The following is a 19,438-nucleotide window of genomic DNA, read 5'->3' as shown; positions in this document are numbered from 1 at the left end:
ATGTTGTCACAACATTTCTTGGATCCTTTAGAATTTGATCACCCATCACCATCAGTCTCCACTTATATGCCATAGTATAAATTGGATATCTGTCAAAATTGAGTTTTCACAAGAGAATGAGTTATAAAATTCCTACGAAGGAAAAAGGGAAAGGAATTGAGAGAGTAAAGACAAAAATGGAATCAACTCACGTACTAGCCATTACAAATGAAGAAGAGAATATTGCTCGTTCAAAAGAGAATAAAACATTCCAATTTCATCTTCCCCCCATCATTTCCCATCTTGGGAAAAATGAGGTCCACTGTGTCTCCATTACTTCCAATCCTAGACACAAGCAGATGCAAAGTGGTGGCCATGATATGAGGAAGATAATCCACTGCATCAAAGTGGGAATCTCCTTGGTTTTGGTTTCACTCCTGTACCTCTTGAATCCTCTCTTTAAGCAAGTTGGAGAAAATGCAATGTGGGCTATCATGACTGTTGTAGTCATGTTTGAATTCTCTGCAGGTACGTACTTTCAGCAAAATTCAATTCAATTAACTCTTATAAAAAAAATTAATATGATATATATATTAATTTAATCAAACACTTCAGGAGCCACAATTGGAAAGGGCTTCAATCGTGGACTAGGAACTATTATAGGAGGTGGACTAGGTTGCTTAGCAGCAGTTTTTGCCCAAAGCATTGGGATTGGCAGGCTTGGCAACTCAATTATTATTGGTGCTTCAGTATTTATATTTGGTAAGCTTTTGGTTGGGTTGACAACTCATTTAATATTTCTTACAATTAATGTTCTTGTATTATATTTGGTAAGTTTTTTTTTTTAAGCATTCATCAATTTTATTGATGATTAATTTCTTCTAAAAAATCTGATTGACCATTTTTATTAAAATCTTATCTCTTAATCATGATTTTTTTTATTCGGAAGACTCAAACTCAAAATAACTTATTAATCAGTACTAACTAGTTAATTTGATTGGTGTTTTAACATTATGCGTTAACCTATATATATGTAATTATATCTTTAATAAGCCGTTAATTGGTGTGGCATATGTGTATTAATTTCAGGATCAGTTGCTACATATCTTCGACTGGTTCCAAGCATAAAGAAAAGATACGATTATGGGGTGATGATATTCATGCTCACATTCAATCTAGTTGTGGTTTCTGGCGTACGTGGGGATGTGAAAGTGTGGGACTTAGCCAGGGAGCGTCTCTTGAATATACTAATGGGCTTCATTGTGTGCGTTTGTGTGACTTTGTTTGTCTTCCCTTTGTGGGCTAGCGATGAACTTCATGATTCCACGGTCTCAAGATTCCTGGACCTTGCCAACACAATTCAAGGTATATGGCAATGGCATATACGAGCATGAATGAAATAACGTATTTTTTTTTATTTCATTCCAATAATTGTATTTTTACTAATACCTTCAATTTTTTTTTTTAAAAAAATATTTATAAAATATTAGCCACAAAAATGTACGTAATGTATCACAAATCAAGATGTGACTCCTGTATCATAAGACGGGTCCCGTGGAGAGAGATTTTTTAAATTATTTTATCTTTTAGCAAAAAGGTTTTTCACAGAATACATCTTATACAGAAAAAAAAATCTCAATATTATTATTATTTCAATATGTATACACAAAAACCAAGAGAGGCCAAATACTTGCCTTGCATAAGTATTTTGACCCCCCATTTAATATTTTTTATTTAATATCAGTATACTAAAATCACTGTTGAAATATAAAAATATTTATAATATTTTTATTAATATAAATATATTTTATACTTCATTTATATATATATATCAAGATCAATATTACGTATACATTTAAAATATCAAAAAATAAGTAGCTTTTAATTATATTTTTTACTATTCCATTTTTATAAAATTTAGCATAAACAATCATGCATGATAATAAATCGTTATAATTCAACAACTAGACCAGTAAATGATGTAAGTCTTCAGTACAAATCGATCCATATATAGAGTCAAATTAAATACGTGTGGATGGGATTCAATATAGCCAAGCCAAAGAGAAATTTATTTATCCTCCTTCGTTGTAGTTTGTTTTGGGGAATGTACCAAAATCGTTAGTGGAAAGGAAAACCAACCTCGTGCTAGCTTCAACGTTTGCAAGTCAGTGTTGAACTCCAAGTCAAAGGACGAATCATTGGTACGTTGATCTTCAATTAGATATTTTTCTTAAAATTTAATGAAAAACTATATACTACTGTATTAAGTGTAGGATCAAGTTTTAATTTGTTTTTCAGGCAAATTTTGCAAAATGGGAACCCTGGCATGGAAAATTCGGATTTTCCTACCCTTGGGGAAGGTACTTAAAGATTGGTGAAGTTCTTCGAGAACTGGCTGCATTTATTCTTGCAGCGGGACGTTGCCTTGAAGCATCAAAAGAGGTAGGTCTATATTTTTCTCTCTTTTATTCTTTTTTTTTTAGGTCCATAAGTAAGTGTATCTTATAAACTTGCAAAACGACAAAATAAGATTTGATGGGCTCACTTGTTTGGGTTCAATAAATCTTTTTTGTCAGCCCATGGCCTCTTTGAGACGGTCAAAATGGGTCCATTTAGAAACATGCGAAGCAGTTGAGTCAAAGGTTGTGTTTATTCTACGAGAACTTGGAGAAAGCATGAAGCAAATGAGGAAATGTGATGCAAAGGGCAACATTTCGGGCCAGTTGAAAAATGCAAGAGAAGATTTAAGCTTGATAATTTCCACATCTAAAATGGTGGAACTTGAGGATTGCCAAGTGCTAGCAATTGCTAGCTTCGTGTTCTTGCTCATGGAAGTGATAGGGAAGGTAGAGGAATTGGTGAAAGAGGTGGAGGAGCTCGAAGACATTGCTGGTTTTCGCACCACCACAACTTCATTGTCTTCGTAGAACCCATCTTTGTATACAATGATATTATGTAAAAACCACTTCCCAATTTTGGGTCATGAGTTAGAAATATGTGTTTTCTTGGTACCAAAAAAAAAAACACATTTTTAATTAGAAATATGAATTTGAGTGTATCATCCAAAGTATAGTAATTGAGGTCAGATGCAATTAGGTATTTAACTGTGTTTGTATTAATGAAAATGAAAACATTACTGAAGTGTCATAACCGGTAAACTGAACCTAGACGCAACTTTTCCAGAAAACTTTCTTTTTCAGAAATATTATTTATTTTTGTTTTTAAAATTAGGTATCAAACATGAGAAATTAAATTTCTCCTTTCAAGATTTGCAGGAAATTAAAAATTTTCTTCCTTATCAAATATCCCCTAAAATTACAAGAAAATTATTCATGTTTTAAATTAAAAAATAAATTCATCTTGGATCAATAAAAACCAAAAAATAAATTAGAAAAATTAATTGATCAAATTTTTTTAGGAGTACATCAATGTCGATTTAATGACATTTCTATAATACTTTATAACTCATTTATACTTTAATTCATATTATTTTGTAAGAATATAATATTATATATATACTCTATCTTTTTTTAAAAAAGAAACAAGGAATATTATAGTCTATGATATAGCCTAGCTTTTAGCATACATGTAAATTAAATTTAGAGTATATATATATATATATATATATATATATATATATATATATATATATATATATAGATAGATAGATAGAGTTGAAATTCCTTAGAATTTTAACATTCCAAATGATTTGATATTAAGTTTGATCAAATTTTAAGCTGTCTGGTTCTAAATGACGTTATCAAGCAGCAGCGCCTGAAATTTTCTCCAACACTAAATTTGGTAGTGCATGCGCACAAAGAATCAAGTTATTTCACCTTGTTTGGTAGCACTATATATAGCTGATTAGATTGAGGGAAGGAATAAAAGTTCGTGAACTCCACATATTTTACTTAATATTCGTTCTTGAATTTATGAAAAAGAAGGGAGTGTGCAAAGCCTGTAATATGATACAAAAAAAAATCATTTTATTTATATTCTATAATGTTGTAATGGGTTAAATTATCTTGATATATTATTTTTCTTTCCTTCTTTTTTATCTTCATTTAAATAATATAAAAAGAAAATCATTATTTCGTTATTTTCTTTCTTATTTTAATTTTCTTTTCTCATCCAAACTATCTTCTTGAATTTTCAATGTCAAGCAACAAGACTTGGTGAGAATGCCGAAGGATGGTTAAGAAAATAAAATGAAATCAATAGACGTGACTTACAATAAACAAATAATACTACGTACCTTGTTCTTTTTGGTGGGATATTAAATAATATCATCATGTAACACGTACGGACAAAAGCTTAGCATTGAATATTAGACATTAACATAGATGTAGTAGCAGCAGCCAGCAGATAAACCAAAAAATCAATGGACCTTACCTGACATAATAATAGTAAACGCCTGTTAAGATAACAAAACACATCGTGTGCTAGAATTCAATCAAAGGAAGATGGGCATTAATCCAACAAAATATGCAACAATTGCGATTTGTTTGTTTTGCCTATGGAGTGTTGCTGAGTGTATCCCCAACACCAGCATCATCAATGTTCTCTGCAACAATGGGGTGTACACTTCTGGGGACCCTTTTGCTATTAGTCTAAGCTATGTTTTTGGGGACTTAGAGAAGGAAACACCAGCACAGAAGAATTATGACTACCACAACATTTCACCCTATCCTAATGCCTATGCCTATGGGCATGCTACTTGTAACCTTAATCTGACATCCTCTGATTGCAAAACATGTCTTGGTGCTGCTAAAGCGGCCTTGTTTAGCACATGCCAGACACCACGGATCGGGGCTCGTTCGGTGCTCTATGATTGTGCAATCAGGTACGAGCAATACCCATTTGACGATTAGAAATTGAACATTGAGCTTTGGTGTTCAACTTTCCATCATAAGGCTCTGTATGTAAAGTCAGTATGTGTATGGATCATCTAGAATCATGTTGAAAAACTAGTTATTAAGGTGACTTTACGAAATAAAATTGCATGTTTGATTCTATTTTTTAGAATTTTTTACTCATGTCATGTGATCTATGCAACACCTAATGAGATAAGATTTTGTTATTGTTGTTGATTTGAATTTTGAATTAATTTTAAGTGCACGTTTGGAACTAACTTCTACATCTAAAGTTGCACATTTCCAACAAAAATCAGTGTAAAAAATTCTCAAAATCAAACCGTAAGTAACATATACTTATAACTTTTAAAATAAAAATCTCTAAATATAAATTATATTGCTTAAAAATAAATTTTAACAAAAATTGCATTTTACAAAATCAATTTTGCAGATAGTTATCCAAATACATACATACCACCGTTGGGTTTTCAAGATTACATCATCAAAAAGGCTTACTAAGTTTGTAATTGTAATACAAATGAATGCCATATAGTGTACCACAACTATGCCTTCGAGATATAATGTTAGCCAATGGTTGAAAAAAAAATTGTGGATTCGAATTTTTTAATTGATATTTCTAACAAAATTAATAAATTAACATTTGTTTACTGATAAAAGAAAACCACAATTATGCCTTAACTAACTCAAAATACTTTGTCTTTAATTTCTAAAGTGTGATTTCTTTTTTAAATAAAAAAAATCTAGTTTTGCGGTATGATTCTTCATAATTTTTAATCCTCTTTTTAGGGTACATAACATGGGTTCAAGCTTACATGATTCTGTAATCTGTCTACATGTTGAGTAAGAGATCAATTGCGTGATTTTAAAACTTCCGAAGGGAAAAAGATAATCATCAAAAATAGGGAAAAGATAAAATATTAAAATGCCTCGTTTGCCTGGATATATTTTTGGAAATTTTGAAAGAATAATGGTTGCGTGATATTATAAAATAAAAATTAGTTTTTTTCTTTCTAGGAACATCAATATTCTGTATCGGTGTTAACGATCCAACTAATCCAAATCAAATTGAAAAAATCATTATTCACAACAAAACTCACCTGAGTTTTCAAAAGTTGCATTAACAAAAACTCAACTAGTTTTCAGTATCATAGAGTATAATCCCTTTTTAAGTATGGTTTTAAAAACACCGCAATTGAAATGGCATGCAAGCCCAGTTGTCAGGCTCAAACGCGAGTAACCAAAGGCATTGCCGAGTATAGTTCACGCAAAGTGCAGAATGCCAATTTCAAGAAAAGTTATAGACTAACGTATATTGTTTGTAAGTATTATGCAAAGGAAATTGAACATACATAAAAAATAAAAAAAATAAAAAAACCTTGAAACTTGAAACTTGAACCAGATTGCTTGTATGAATTGATAATTGAGCCGTAATAACCTTCTGTATAACCGTTTAAGTTAAACAATTTACTAGTATACTATTTTCGTCATATCAATATCACTAGTATATAAGATCTCCAAGAAATATAATGCATATGAATAACTCCAAGGTTTCTTCTTTTTTTTAAGTCAATGACTCCAAGGTATTAGGCATTTGTATATATAAATAAAAATAATCAATAGAAAAAATCTCTTTATATACAATCTACAGCAACATCATGGACTCCGATCATCATTTGAAATTTACAACAACAAAAAAAAAATGTTGTATTCCTTCTGAGACTAACTAATCAAGTTTGGATCTCTGGTTATTTTTTTCTTTTTTGTACAAGATATCCCTGAAACTCACCATCCAAAACTAAGTTCCCATCTAGATATGTTCACCTACAACGGCAGGCCACTACAATTCTACAAAGGTCAAACAATCATTTCTTAGGAAATTAAGACAACTTAATTTCTTTGGTTGCTAAGAATAAAATCCTATAACATAAAGAAAACTAACAAAGAATTAGATGCATCAACTAGTGAGACTGACCAGATACAACAACAAAGTCTTATCCCATTAGGTGAGATCGATTTCATGGATCATACAATGTCATTTCATATAGTTTAATACCAAAGTTTCAGATATATTATTTAGCCTAAAATCTCCCTTGATGATTTCCTCCATCTTTTTTGGTCTCCCTTTTCTTCTTTTCACGAGACTAAAAGTCATGTAATTTTCTATTCTCCTCATTCAACTTGCAGCTTCACCTCATTCAGCAAGATTTGTCACAGATTTGTATAACTTATAACATTCTCTGCAAACTGTATATTGACCAATTATAGTGGAACTTGAGAAACTTTTGTTGTATGCTGTCTCCGTTCGAAAAAATCCTCCCGCTTGAGAAGAAGTGCATAAAGAATTTCGTTCCATGAATCAGGAACGCCAGGTAGGCACCAATGACTACAGTCTTGCCGCCACATAGAGGATGTCCTGCCTGGTCCAAGATAGTAAATAGATGGATGGCCATCTCTTCTATGTATTGACATTTGCGTGACATTAAGCAAGTCCAGATTCAAAACTTCTGATTTATTCATGCGTTCTGACAAGATATCAACGACATTTCTGAAATGGATGTCAGATACTGGTGGCAAGGAGCCTAAATCAGGTAATGTTTCCAAGTGACAACCACCACCAGTATTCCAGTTACCACCCCTGTTACATCCACCAAATGTGTTCATGACTCATTCATATCTTCTTCCACATGTTAGTCATTGACTCATTGCAGCTATAGAAGGAGTTGCTAAAAAGGTTTTGACAGTTTGCTCAAAAAAGAACCATACAGAAATTAATACCACAACAACAACAAAACTTTATTCCACTAGGTAAGCTAGACATGAAACAAGCCACAAAAAATATGCACAAGCAGCAATATAAATGAGAAAGAATAATGCACAAATAACGTATGTAGATTTATGATTTGTTTAAAATTTAGTTTTCCCTAGCATTCAATGGATAAGATGACAGCTAACATTAGAATTATTAGAAGAGGAAGAGTTGGAAACCTGAAGCCATCAATTCCACCTACAATGCAGTAATGCAGTAATGCAGTAATGCAGTAAAGCAGTTAATGTGATAAGTCAGTAAAGAATATGCATCTGTTAAATGGAAGGTCCTTAAGAGGCGGCAAGTATTCTGTCTTTGTGTCTTAAAATTTATGCTACGCCTCAAAAATAAATACAATCTAGAAATAAAAAATGCTTGCCAAAAGGTGTAGTGAAAGGAAAAACTTGTACAAATTCAAGTGACAGTATAGATTTAGTTTAAGTTTACACAAATGTCGTTTTATCAACCCTAATAAATTTATTGTAGGAGGCGGCATAACTGAGTTCACCATTAGAAAATTATAGACAAAAAAATTTATGCGAATAAAGATACAAGTCTAGGTTAGTCGGTTTGAAAGTTAAGCAAACCTGAAATGGACAGGGGAATAAGTTCGAAAAAGGACATAAGTTTTGTTCATGTCTACTTTATTGGCAATCCAATCAACTACAGTCTCTATTGATTTTCTGAATGCGTCTTCTATTGTCATATTCATCTTCACTTCCTCCCCTATTTGGAAGTAACAACCCCTAAGTAATGAAACGAACCAATAATTAAAATCACATATAATTATAAATTCAATAATGATAGCAAAACCACATAAAGAGTAAAATATATTGTTAGAAACTATTAACAATGTAATTTAGGCTATGCCCAAGCTTTTGTATATTCAACCTTACTGCAAAACATTTGAACCAGAAGAGATCCCAGTCCCTTTATATAAGCTTTTACTGCATTGAAAATAGTTGCTAGTAATATCTAACTACACTAGTATATCACTGTGTTAATATAAATTCATTCCTTCTTCCAGCTAATAAAAGGGTCCATCTTTTGCAGTGTTCTATTGTAAGAGGAAAGAATATCGATCTACCAAAAGAAATTCTCACTATATTTGGCAAATACCTTTTTTTTTCTGGAAAACAAAACTTTCATTTTTAAGATCTCCCCAAAAGCTTCCAAAAACAATGCAATTGTTTCCCACAGATAAGCTAATCCAAATATGCACTAAAAAACCTTTTTTTTTATGCACAAACTGTATCAGTATCACATGATTAGTGCCTTCTTTCCCATCATTGCTAAAATGCCAAAACAAGGTGACACTCAAAGATTGAAATGTTAAGAATAAAAACAGAAAAACAGATAAAAAAAAAAGTCCTTACATTCTGACAGTCTTCTGAAAGTTCCACCAATGTCCAGCATTGAGAACCAGCACATCTGCATCTCTCCACTTATTAGAAATCCAGTCCATATGATCCACTCTCAAAGTCATTCTTACCCCATCAGGTGCTCCAAAAGGAGGTCGTCCCTGCACTACAAGAAATCGTGATCTGTAGTATTCAATGGTACAGTTGAAATCTTCAAACTTAAATGCCAAGAAGCCCATGTGCCTTGTAATTTGGCTCCCATTAACCTCGTAGACCCTAGCCTTATTTGCAATTGCCGAAGAGAGCATACAAATGAGTGATTCCCATTGGTTCCTACCAATCGAATCTCCAACAAAAACTAGTCGCTTGTCCCGCAGCTTTTCCAACATCTTCCTTGCATCAAATCTGTTACAAGAGTACACTCCCACATTATATTTCCTTTCCAAGATGTAAGTCAACAGCAGATAATTACAGGCACTGAAGAAGAATCAAAACAAAAATGGAACAAGCTGTCCAATTAAGCGCAGGAAACACCATAAAAGCTCACCCCCCAAATCAAAAATAATTTTATTTTTTGAAAAAGAAAAACAGGCACATAGTTATTGAACTTGATCAATACGCCAGAGATTATGGATAGGTCGGTAATGACAAATGAAACTAGCAATAGTTGACAATGACAATTATGGTATCATCACCAGTAACAAACCAATAACATAAACTCTCTCCGCTTATAATCGCTGAAAAAACTCGCACGCCAAGTTTACTTTACACCAGAACCATTTTTTTTTTCAAATTCCTCAATATGAAAGAGACATTATAACGACTATTAAACCAGAATTACTACAATCACTAAAAGGTGGACTAACTAGCGAAAGAAAAATAGAACTAGAAAAATTCTTAAAAGAAAAAGAGATACTTTCGTTCCCGAACAAACACTTCCTTCACACCAATTCTTACGAAGCAAAGTTAAACAAAAAAAAAAATGTTCATACGAGTTAAGTTAAACACAAAAGGCTTAACCACTTCCTTCATTCCAATTCACACAAAGTAAAGTTAACAAAAAAGAACAAACACAGTTAATCAAAGTTAAACAAAAAGGATAGTTCATCAAAACAAAACACATTCGGGGCATGTACAAAATACACGGAAGCGCATGAACGGTGGCGATCCCATAAGCAATCAACTACGGTACAAAATTCCAAAATCATTTTGTGTTCAGAGAAAAAACACGAACCAAACCAAAATCAAGGTTTACTTTTTTGTCCTCATTTTTCTGTCTTATTATAATTATTATACCAACCAACCCAAAAACAAAACGAACATGGATAGCCAACGAAAGAAAACCTTTTAGTGTTCATTTTTTTCAGCACCAACCAACCCAAAAAGTGAAATTAAACTAGAAAAAAGAAGAAATGAGAAAAATGGAAAAGGTGGGGTGGGTTAGAACCTGGGCAAGTTGCAATCTTTGGGTTGCCACCTCCATTTGGTGTAGAAAGTGTCAGGCCTGCCATTCTGGGAGCAGCGAAAACCTTGATCCGGGAAGGAACAATTTGCGGAATGGTAAAGGGGGTAAGTCTCATCCCAAACCCATTTCCCATCAAAGACATCACATTTATCACCGTCTTGGCTCAGAAACTGAACTGGGGCAGAAGAAGATGGTGATGAGAAATCCAAGTGAAGGACAGTGGCAGTGCCCCTGGAGCGGAAGCCTTTGTAATCCAAGTAGAAGAAGCTGGCAATGAAGAGAGAAGCGACGAAGAAGAAGGCTAGTACTCCCAAGGAAGACTCGAGAGGGTTAAAGCGTTTAAATTTCTCGAAAAAATTCAAGTGGGTCGCGGTGTTGTCGCCTGAGTCCTTTGTTGCTGTTACGCTCTTGCTCATCTCGTACGTTCCAAGGAACAAAATATTTAAGAAAGACAATGAATGAAGGTTTAAAAGGATATGGTTTTGTTTTGAGGGGATGTGATCGGAACGTTTAAGGTAGTGGGGGGGTTTGGGGACGACAGCCACTCACTAACCTAACGTGTAACCGCGAATTCACTGGTGAGTGTTTGCGAGAGAGACTGCTATTTCTGACGCCAACTTCATTGACCCGTTCAACGTGATTTTTTACTATTTATTTTTATAATTGGGCTCACACATATTCAGGGCCGTTTCTTTAACTCTTGTGCTTATTTTTCACTATAGACAAATTCATCTTTAATTATGAGCATGGCATAAAATAATTTGTTAGTAGTCTGTAAAAAAAATTACTTTGTTAATAGGAATTTAGTTAGGATTTAGGTATTTTATACATTTTGATGTATATTTTTTTTATCAATACGTTATGTGTATCAATAAGTTGCCTTCAAGTTAATTTCACCAATCATCACCCTCATTCAGTGTATTAATAAGTTGCCTTCAAGTTAATTTCACCAATCATCACCCTCATTCACTGCCAACTTATCTATTTCTAAATATAATACTTTTAATAGAGAAATCGGTTGGTGGTAACTGCTAAAAATAATAATAGTAGTAGTAGTGTAGTGTCTATTAATAGTGTTCTACACCTCCATTAATTGCATTACAATCCAAAGCTAGCTAATAAACATAGCTCTAACTGACAGAGGTAATTTTCTCAAAGCACAAACGGTTTTGCAGCAAGGGTGTACTGATCCAACGACAGCTGAAGCGTGGGGATTACTTAAAGCTCTTCATTGGGTGTAATCTCTTGGCTTTCAAAGTGTTATTTTTTAGCTGGATTGCAAAATTGTAGTGGACAAACTTCTCTTAAAAGTTTTTGGCATCTCTAATATCCTTTCGTTATGTAATAATTCTCTTAATGTCTATTCAAACTCCTGGTTGAGTTTTACGCGATGACATACCAATTTTATTGTTCATAAGTTAGCAAGAGCATCAAAATTTCATGTTGGCATTTAGATATTTGATTGTATTTCTCTGTGTGTGTATTCTGAAGTTATAAATGAAATAATCTTATTTGCCTCCAAAAAAAACATGTTACCTTCATTTCTAGGCTCACGAGACCAAATGTTTTAATTTGAAATTTAATATTTTTAGTAGTTTTTTCTTAAATTAAATTTAATCTTATCTTATATTATATTTGTAAACACATACCATGTGGCTCATTACATATTTTGCTTAAAATTCCACCAAGTTAATGTACTTGGACTCTTGTTACAGTATTTCACTTGAAAAGAAATTTATTACCTTTCTAAATTTTAAGAATAATTTTACATTCTCTTATAATATTATCTTCTTACAGATCTTAATTTCTAGTTATTAAATAATAATAAAAACCTATTTTTTAAGATATTAAAATTATTTTAATACTCTATAAAATATTTAAAAGATTAATAAGGCAATAAAATGTTGTTCCGGTTGAATTTATCAATGTATTGCTAATTACATGCAAGTAATGTGGTCAAAGTCATCTTGGTAAGTTTTTTGTATGTTTGGGATGATCACATAGATTGGAGTTCATGAAAGGCATGATATTTGTCCAATACTTCTTTATATTTTCTATAAAATGTCAAATTATTGAAGTAGAAAGATTATAAAAAAGGAGTATAATAAGTATTAAAAAATACAAATATTTTTATTCTGATAATTAACACATTTAATTTTTGTTAGGGTTTCTCTGGTACGGGATTAATCTCTCTCAATTAGGGGTGAACAAGAATGAATTGGGATAGGTTTGTCCTTGTCTCTTTTTATGATATACATGTGTTTATAATCCCCTTTTTATGGTAACTAACATGGGTTCAAACTTACATGATTCTGTCTACATGTTGAGATATCAGGTGCGTGATTTTAACTTCAGAAAGGGGAAAAGATGATGCATCAAAAAATAGGGAAAAGGTAAAATATTTCAAATGTCTCGTTTGCCTGAATATATATTTTTTGATACTTTGAAAAATTAATATTTTCGGATCTGTTTGCGTGATGATATTATAAAAATAAAATGGTTTTTCTTTCTAGGAACACTAATAATCTAGTACCAATGTTAAGGATCCAAGTAATCCAAATCAAATTTAATAATCTGTTGTTAAGTGTCTTTAAAAAAAATGAATCTGTTTATTAATTTAAAATGCAAACTTTATCAAAAAAAAACTCGAAAAACCTCAGTTGATATGAATGGCATTCAACCCCAATTGTTAAGCTCAAACGCGATTAGTCAAAGGCATTGCCAAGTATGGTTCACGCAAAGTGCAGAATGGCAATTTCAAGAAAAGCAACAATATAACGTATATGATTCATTAGTATTATTCTAAGGAACTTGAAAATACAAATAAATCTCGAAACTTGATCCAGATTGCATGTATGAATCGATGACTGAGCCACGATAATCTTCTGTATCTCCAACAAGTATCATCCATATCAATTACTCCAGGGTATTTGTCTATATAAATAAAAATACAATTAACCAAAAACAAAAAAACAATCTCTTTTTACATACAATTTACAACAAACAGCTGCATCATGGACTCCGACCATCATATGAAATTTACAACAAAAGATGATGTATGCCTTCTGATCAATCAAGTTCGAATTTCGGTGGTTATTTTTTTCTTTTTTGTACAAGATATCACTGAAACTCACCTTCAAAAATTAAGTTCCCATCTAGATATGTTCACCTACAATGGCAGACCACTACAAAAATGGTCAAGCAATCATTTTGTAGGAAATTAAAACAGCTTAACTTCTTTGATTGCTAAGAATAAAATTCTGTAAACATTAAGCAAACTAACAAATAGTTAGATGGATCATCAACTAGAGACTGACCAGAAAGATGTCAAATTCAACTTGCAACTTCACCTCATTCAGCAAGGGTTGGGAAAGGACTTGTATAACTTAGAACATTCTCTGCAAACTGTATAGACCAATTATGGTGGAACTTGAGAAATTTTTGTTGTATTCTGTCTCCGTTCAAAAATATCCTCCCGCTTGAGAAGAAGTGCATAAAGAATCTCGTTCCATGAATCAGGCACACCAGGTAGGCACCAATGGCTACAGTCTTGCCGCTGCATAGAGGCTGTGCTGTCTGGTCCGATATAGTAAATAGATGCATGGCCGTCTCTCCTGCGTATTGACATTTGGGTGACATTAAGCAAGTCCAGATTCAAAACTTTTGATTTATTCGTGCGTTCTGACAATACATCAACGACAGTTCTGAAATGGATGTCAGATACTGCTGGCAAGGAGCCTAAATCGGGTAATGTTTCCAAGTGACAACCACCACCAGTATTCCAGTCACCACCCCTGCTACATTCAATGATTGTGTTAACGACTCACTCATCTTCCACATTTTAGGAGTCATTTAGTCATTGCAGATATAGAAATTGTTGTTAAAAAGGTATTGGCAGTTTGTCCAAAAAAGAAACCATTCAGAAATTAACAGCGAGGACAAGACCAGATCAGCTATACAAGACCCAGGCCACACAAAATATGGATAAGCACCAATATACCCGAAAAAGAATAACCAACACATAAATAATGTAGACAAATTTATGATGTGTTTAAAATTTAGTTTTCCCTAGCATTCAATGGATAGATGCCCAGCTAACATTAGCATTATTAGAAGATGAAGAGTTGGAAAACTGAAGTCATTAATGCCACCTACTGTGCAGTTAATGTGGTAAGTCAGTATACTATATGCATCTGTTAAAAGGACGGCTCTTTAAGAGGCAGTAAGTTTGTGTCTTTTGAGTCTTAAAAATTATGCCACACCTAAAAATAATACATTCTAAAAATAAAAAAATGTTTGCCAAAACGTGTAGTGAAAGGAAAATCCTGCAATAAGCCGAGTGATCGTATAAATTTAGTTAAGTTTACATCAATGTCATTTTATCAACCCTAATAAATTTATTGGAGAAAGAGCACTGTAACTGAGTTCACGATTAGAAAATTATGGGCAAACAAATTTTGAGCAAATAAAGATACAAGGGCAGGTAAGTCAGTTTCAAAGTTTAGGCAAACCTGAAATGGACAGGAGCATAAGTTCGGAAAACGACGTAAGTTTTGTTTATGTTTACTTCATTGGTAATCCAATCAACTACTGTCTCTATTGATTTTCTGAATGCGTCTTCTGTAGTCATATTCATCTTCACTTCCTCCCCTATTTGGAAGTAACAACCCCTAAGTAATAAAATGAGCCAAAGATCAAAGTCATATATAATTACTTCAATATTGATGGTTTAATCACATGAAGAGTAAAAAATATTGCCGCAAACTATTAACATAGTAATTTAGGCTATGCCCAAGATTTCTATATCATGGAGATAAACAGAGCATAAATAATCAACTTTGGTATATTGAACTTCAAGAGAAGTGAATCAGAAGAGATCCTAATCCCTTTACATAAGCTTCTACTGCAATGAGAATAATTGGTACTTGCTAGTAATACCTAAGCTAAACACATATATCACAGCTTTTATATAAATTCATTCCTGCTTCTTGCTAATAGAAGTGTCCATCCTTTGCAGTATTCTATGGTAAGAGGAAAGAATATCAATCTACCTCAAGAAATTCCGACCATGTTTGGCAAATTATTTTTCAGCAAAATAATCATTTCATTTTTAGCTCTCTCCAAAAGCTGCCAAAAACAATGCAATAGTTTCCCACAAATAAGCTAATCCAAATATGCACCAAAAAACCTATCTTTTTTTTTTTGCAATAAACTGTATCAACATCATATGATTAGTGCCTTCTTTGACATGTCCTTGTTAAAACGCCAAAACAAGGTGCCATTCAAAGATTGAATTGTTAAGAATAACAACGGAATAACAGATAAAAAAAAAATCCTTACGTTTTGACAGTCTTCTCATAATTCCACCAATGTCCAGCATTGAGAATCAGCACATCAGCATCTCTCCACTTATGAGAAATCCAGTCCATATGATCCACTCTCAAAGTCATTCTTACCCCATCAGGTGCACCAGAAGGAGGCCGTCCCTGCACTACAAGATATGGTGATCTGTAGTATTCAATGGTACAGTTGAAATCTTCAAACTTAAATGCCAAGAAGCCTGTATGCTTTGTAATTGGGTTCCCATTAACCTCGTAGACCCTAGCCTTATTTGCAATTGCCGAAGAGAGCATACAAAGGAGTGATTCCCATTGATTCCTTCCAATCGAATCACCAACAAACACTAGTCGCTTGTCCCGTAGCTTTTCCAACATATTCCTTGCATCAAATCTGTTGCAAGAGTACAGTCACTCATTATATTTCATTCCAACAACCGAGCTAAAAGAACATAACATAGCATTGTATGCCCAAGCAATGCTACTCGAGATGTAAGTCAATAGCAGATGATTGCATGCACCAAAGAAGAATTAAAAAAAAAAAAAAAACACAATAAAGAGCAGGAAAGACCATAACAGCTTACCCCAAAATCAAAAATGATTTTTTTTTCTTCCTTTGGAAAAAGCAAAACAGACACAAAGTAGTTGTTGAACTTGTGCAATACGCCAGAGTTTATGGATAGACAGATAATGACAAATGAAACTAGCAACAGTTGACAATGACATTAGGAATCATCGCCAATAAAAAGAACTAGAACAGAAACGCTCTTATTCATATATAAACCCTGAAAAAACTCACCCGCTCACTTCACACTAACACTTTTTTTTTTCCATTTTCAACAATCCAAAAAAGCAAAGAGAAAAAAAAAAAAAAAAAGAACAAGCACTTGCTTCATACCAATTCACTCGAAGTAAAGTTAAACAAAAAAAGAACAAAAACTTCATACCAATTCATATTAAGTAAAGTTAAACACAAAAAGAACAGACACTTCCTTCATACCAATTCATATGAAGTAAAGTTAAACACAAAAGGAACAAGCACTTCCTTCATGCCAATTCACACGAAGTAAAGTGAAAAAAAAAAAAACACATTCCATCAAAACCAAATTTAAACAAAAAGAACATAGTTCAACAAAATAAAACAAATTCGGGGCATGGTACAAAATACACGGAAGCGCATGATCGGAGGTGATCCATAAGCAATCAACTACGGGACAAAATTCCAAAATCATTTTGTGTTCAGAGAAACAACACCAACCAAACCAAAATCAAGTTTTACTCTTTTGTCCTTATTTATTCAGCACTGTCTTATACCAACCAACCCAAAATCTAAAATTAAACTCGAAAAAGGAACAAATCAGAAAAATATAAAAGATGGGGCTGGTTAGAACCTGGGCAAGTTGCAATCTTTGGGTTGCCATCGCCACTTGGTGTAGAAAGTATCAGGCCTGCCATTCTCGGAGCAGCGAAAACCTTGATCCAAGAAAGAACAGTTTACGGAATGGTAAAGGGGATAGGTCTCATCCCAAACCCAATTCCCATCAAAGATATCACATTTATCACCGTCTTGGCTCAGAAACTGAACTGGGGCAGAAGAAACAGAAACAGAAACAGAAGAAGAAGAAGATGATGATGATGAAAAATCCAAGTCAATGATAGTGGTGCCTCTAGAGCGGAAGCCCTTGTAATCCAAGTAGAAGAAGCAGGCAATGAAGAGAGAAGCGACGAAGAAGAAGGCTAGTACTCCCAAGGAAGACTCGAGAGGGTTAAAGCGTTTGAATTTCTTGAGAAAATCCAAGTGGGTCACGGTGCTGTCGCCTGAGTCCTTTGGTGTTGTTGCGCTCTTGCTCATCGCGTTGGGTAGGAAGGAACAAAAAACATTCATTCATTCATGCTCGACTCAGGCTTAAAGGAGGTGGGGGCTGTGACACACAAATGAGAGTGAGGATGAGGAAGAGAGGAAGGTGGGGCCCAGAGAGGGGGGGGGGAAAAAAAGGCATTAATGGCAGAGAAGGAAAGGAGTGTGTACAGTAGCTTCTTTTTTTTTTTTTTCTTCTCAAAAAGTGGTTTTGGGGGGGTTATTGCTATTTGTGTTTGCTGGTAAGTAATGAAGTTAGGAGTTGAGAAATGAAGAGAATGAATGAATGAGAGGAGGTTAAAAAGGTGTTGTTTTTAAGGGGAAGTAGTGATCTTCCGTTTATGGAAGTGTGGGAGGGTTTGGGGAACGCGTGAGGCGAGGGGAAGGGCGGCAATTTATTTATCATGTGTGAACTGGAAGACATGGATTCCTAATTGCCCAATAGACGTGGAAGCAACCCACTATCTCTTCTAATTTCCAACCCTCCAACTAAAATATTTTATTTTTCATTATTTAGATTGCGTATCTCCATCGTTTATAATCATTTATCGTCTAATGGAATGATTGACCCAAAAAACTATTTACTAATCCAATTTTAATTTTAAAAATTTTAGCAAAACAAGAAAACAACCCTTCTTTTTAATCCCCTTAAATGAAAAAGGAATTTCCGACACTAATATTATATATAAAATTGTTTATACTATCATCTAATAACAAATTATAATAGATATGAATTTTAAAATAATAATTATGGTTAACGTCAATAAATTTATCATATAAAATTTACACTATTAATATATAACCTATTTTTTCATACTTTAAATGTTTTTTCTAAATTAATTTAAATGGGTGGTGTACGGCTCTACTAAAATAAGAGGATAAAATAAATAACTATTTTTTCTTTTATAAATATGGGATATCCCTCACAACCCAGAGTTAAAGAATAATTTTTGAATAAGTAAGTAATTTTAATTGTAGATGATAAATTTAACATGTGGATAAGAAAATTAACAGCAGGTGTCATATGCATATTGTTAAAAATTATGGATTTTGTTTTATTTAGATTCATTTTAGAGTTTCTTAAAAAAATTCATTTTAGAGCAATTAAATCTTTTTGAAGATACAAGAAAATTCAAGTATAATAACTTTTGTACTGTAAAGTTTAAAAAAATAATAAATTTATCACACATACATGATAATTAGTAATTATACAATAATATAAAACTATTTTACATAATGAATATAGAATCTATTTTTTCAAATTATTTTTTATTGAAAATTGGAATACACCATCTGTTGATATAGTGGAAAATTAAGACGAGCAAATTAAACTGAAGTACTCGCATCCTAAATGATTGCTCCAAGCATATCAACAGGAGGCACGTCAAGTCCTACTTTGAATGTTGTAACCAAGACTCCATCTTTATAAACTTGATACTCAGTTACTCACCCTCCAGCCTATGTGTTTTATTATTATTATTATTATTATCTTACAAATTTTCAATATATTTTATTTTGCTCTTTTTAGAAGTTATAATTGAAATAATTTTTTTAGTCCTTATAAAATATAAAATATCTTATTTTAATTCTTATAATTATAATTTTTTAATTCTTTTAATCCTAACTGTCTGAATTTGTCTAATGTCATTACATCCAAATTCTTCAAGTTTTATAGTTTCTTTTTCTTTTTCTTAATTTGAAGGACGTTGAGATGAGCCTAGCGACAACCATGCTTAAAGTGTTTCCCGCACTACAGCAA

General features: G+C 32.9%; 4 protein-coding genes across 8 annotated transcripts; 2 read left to right on the top strand and 2 right to left on the bottom strand.

Annotated features, from left to right (window-relative positions):
* Positions 1-176: 176 nt before the first annotated feature.
* ALMT28 (aluminum-activated malate transporter family protein) lies at positions 177-2,906 on the top strand. The gene is made up of 6 exons (XM_003553409.3): positions 177-507; positions 595-741; positions 1,069-1,344; positions 2,071-2,180; positions 2,278-2,421; positions 2,556-2,906. The coding sequence occupies exons 1-6, from the start codon at positions 177-179 to the stop codon at positions 2,904-2,906; spliced, it is 1,359 nt and encodes a 452-aa protein (XP_003553457.1).
* A 1,536-nt stretch (positions 2,907-4,442) lies between these two features.
* Positions 4,443-4,850, top strand: LOC102664018 (antifungal protein ginkbilobin-like protein). The gene has a single exon (XM_006605161.3). The coding sequence runs from the start codon at positions 4,443-4,445 to the stop codon at positions 4,848-4,850; it is 408 nt and encodes a 135-aa protein (XP_006605224.1).
* A 1,979-nt stretch (positions 4,851-6,829) lies between these two features.
* Positions 6,830-11,117, bottom strand: LOC112997611 (protein trichome birefringence-like 10). The gene is made up of 4 exons (XM_026127162.2): positions 10,468-11,117; positions 9,036-9,425; positions 8,247-8,405; positions 6,830-7,488 (listed from the first exon to the last, which is right to left on the bottom strand). Exons 1-4 carry the CDS (start codon positions 10,899-10,901, stop codon positions 7,113-7,115), a joined length of 1,359 nt encoding a protein of 452 aa, XP_025982947.1. The 5' UTR covers positions 10,902-11,117; the 3' UTR covers positions 6,830-7,112.
* A 2,143-nt stretch (positions 11,118-13,260) lies between these two features.
* On the bottom strand, positions 13,261-18,125 carry LOC100779356 (protein trichome birefringence-like 10). 5 transcript variants are annotated; one of them, XR_005889906.1, is made up of 6 exons: positions 17,213-18,104; positions 15,826-16,215; positions 14,997-15,155; positions 13,803-14,279; positions 13,620-13,654; positions 13,261-13,419 (listed from the first exon to the last, which is right to left on the bottom strand). XR_005889906.1 is itself a non-coding variant. In XM_003553408.5 (4 exons), the coding sequence occupies exons 1-4, from the start codon at positions 17,704-17,706 to the stop codon at positions 13,904-13,906; spliced, it is 1,419 nt and encodes a 472-aa protein (XP_003553456.2). In that variant the 5' UTR covers positions 17,707-18,125; the 3' UTR covers positions 13,261-13,903. The 5 variants fall into 5 exon arrangements, 1 of the variants encoding a protein (XP_003553456.2); XR_005889905.1 differs by having other exon boundaries at positions 13,620-14,279; XR_419990.4 differs by having other exon boundaries at positions 13,261-13,654.
* Positions 18,126-19,438: the final 1,313 nt, after the last annotated feature.

The sequence above is a fragment of the Glycine max genome, chromosome 19, assembly GCF_000004515.6.
Source record: "Glycine max cultivar Williams 82 chromosome 19, Glycine_max_v4.0, whole genome shotgun sequence".
Lineage (NCBI taxonomy): Eukaryota > Viridiplantae > Streptophyta > Magnoliopsida > Fabales > Fabaceae > Glycine > Glycine max.
Note: the sequence above shows the minus strand (reverse complement) of the source record. Positions and strands in the feature narration are given on the sequence as shown.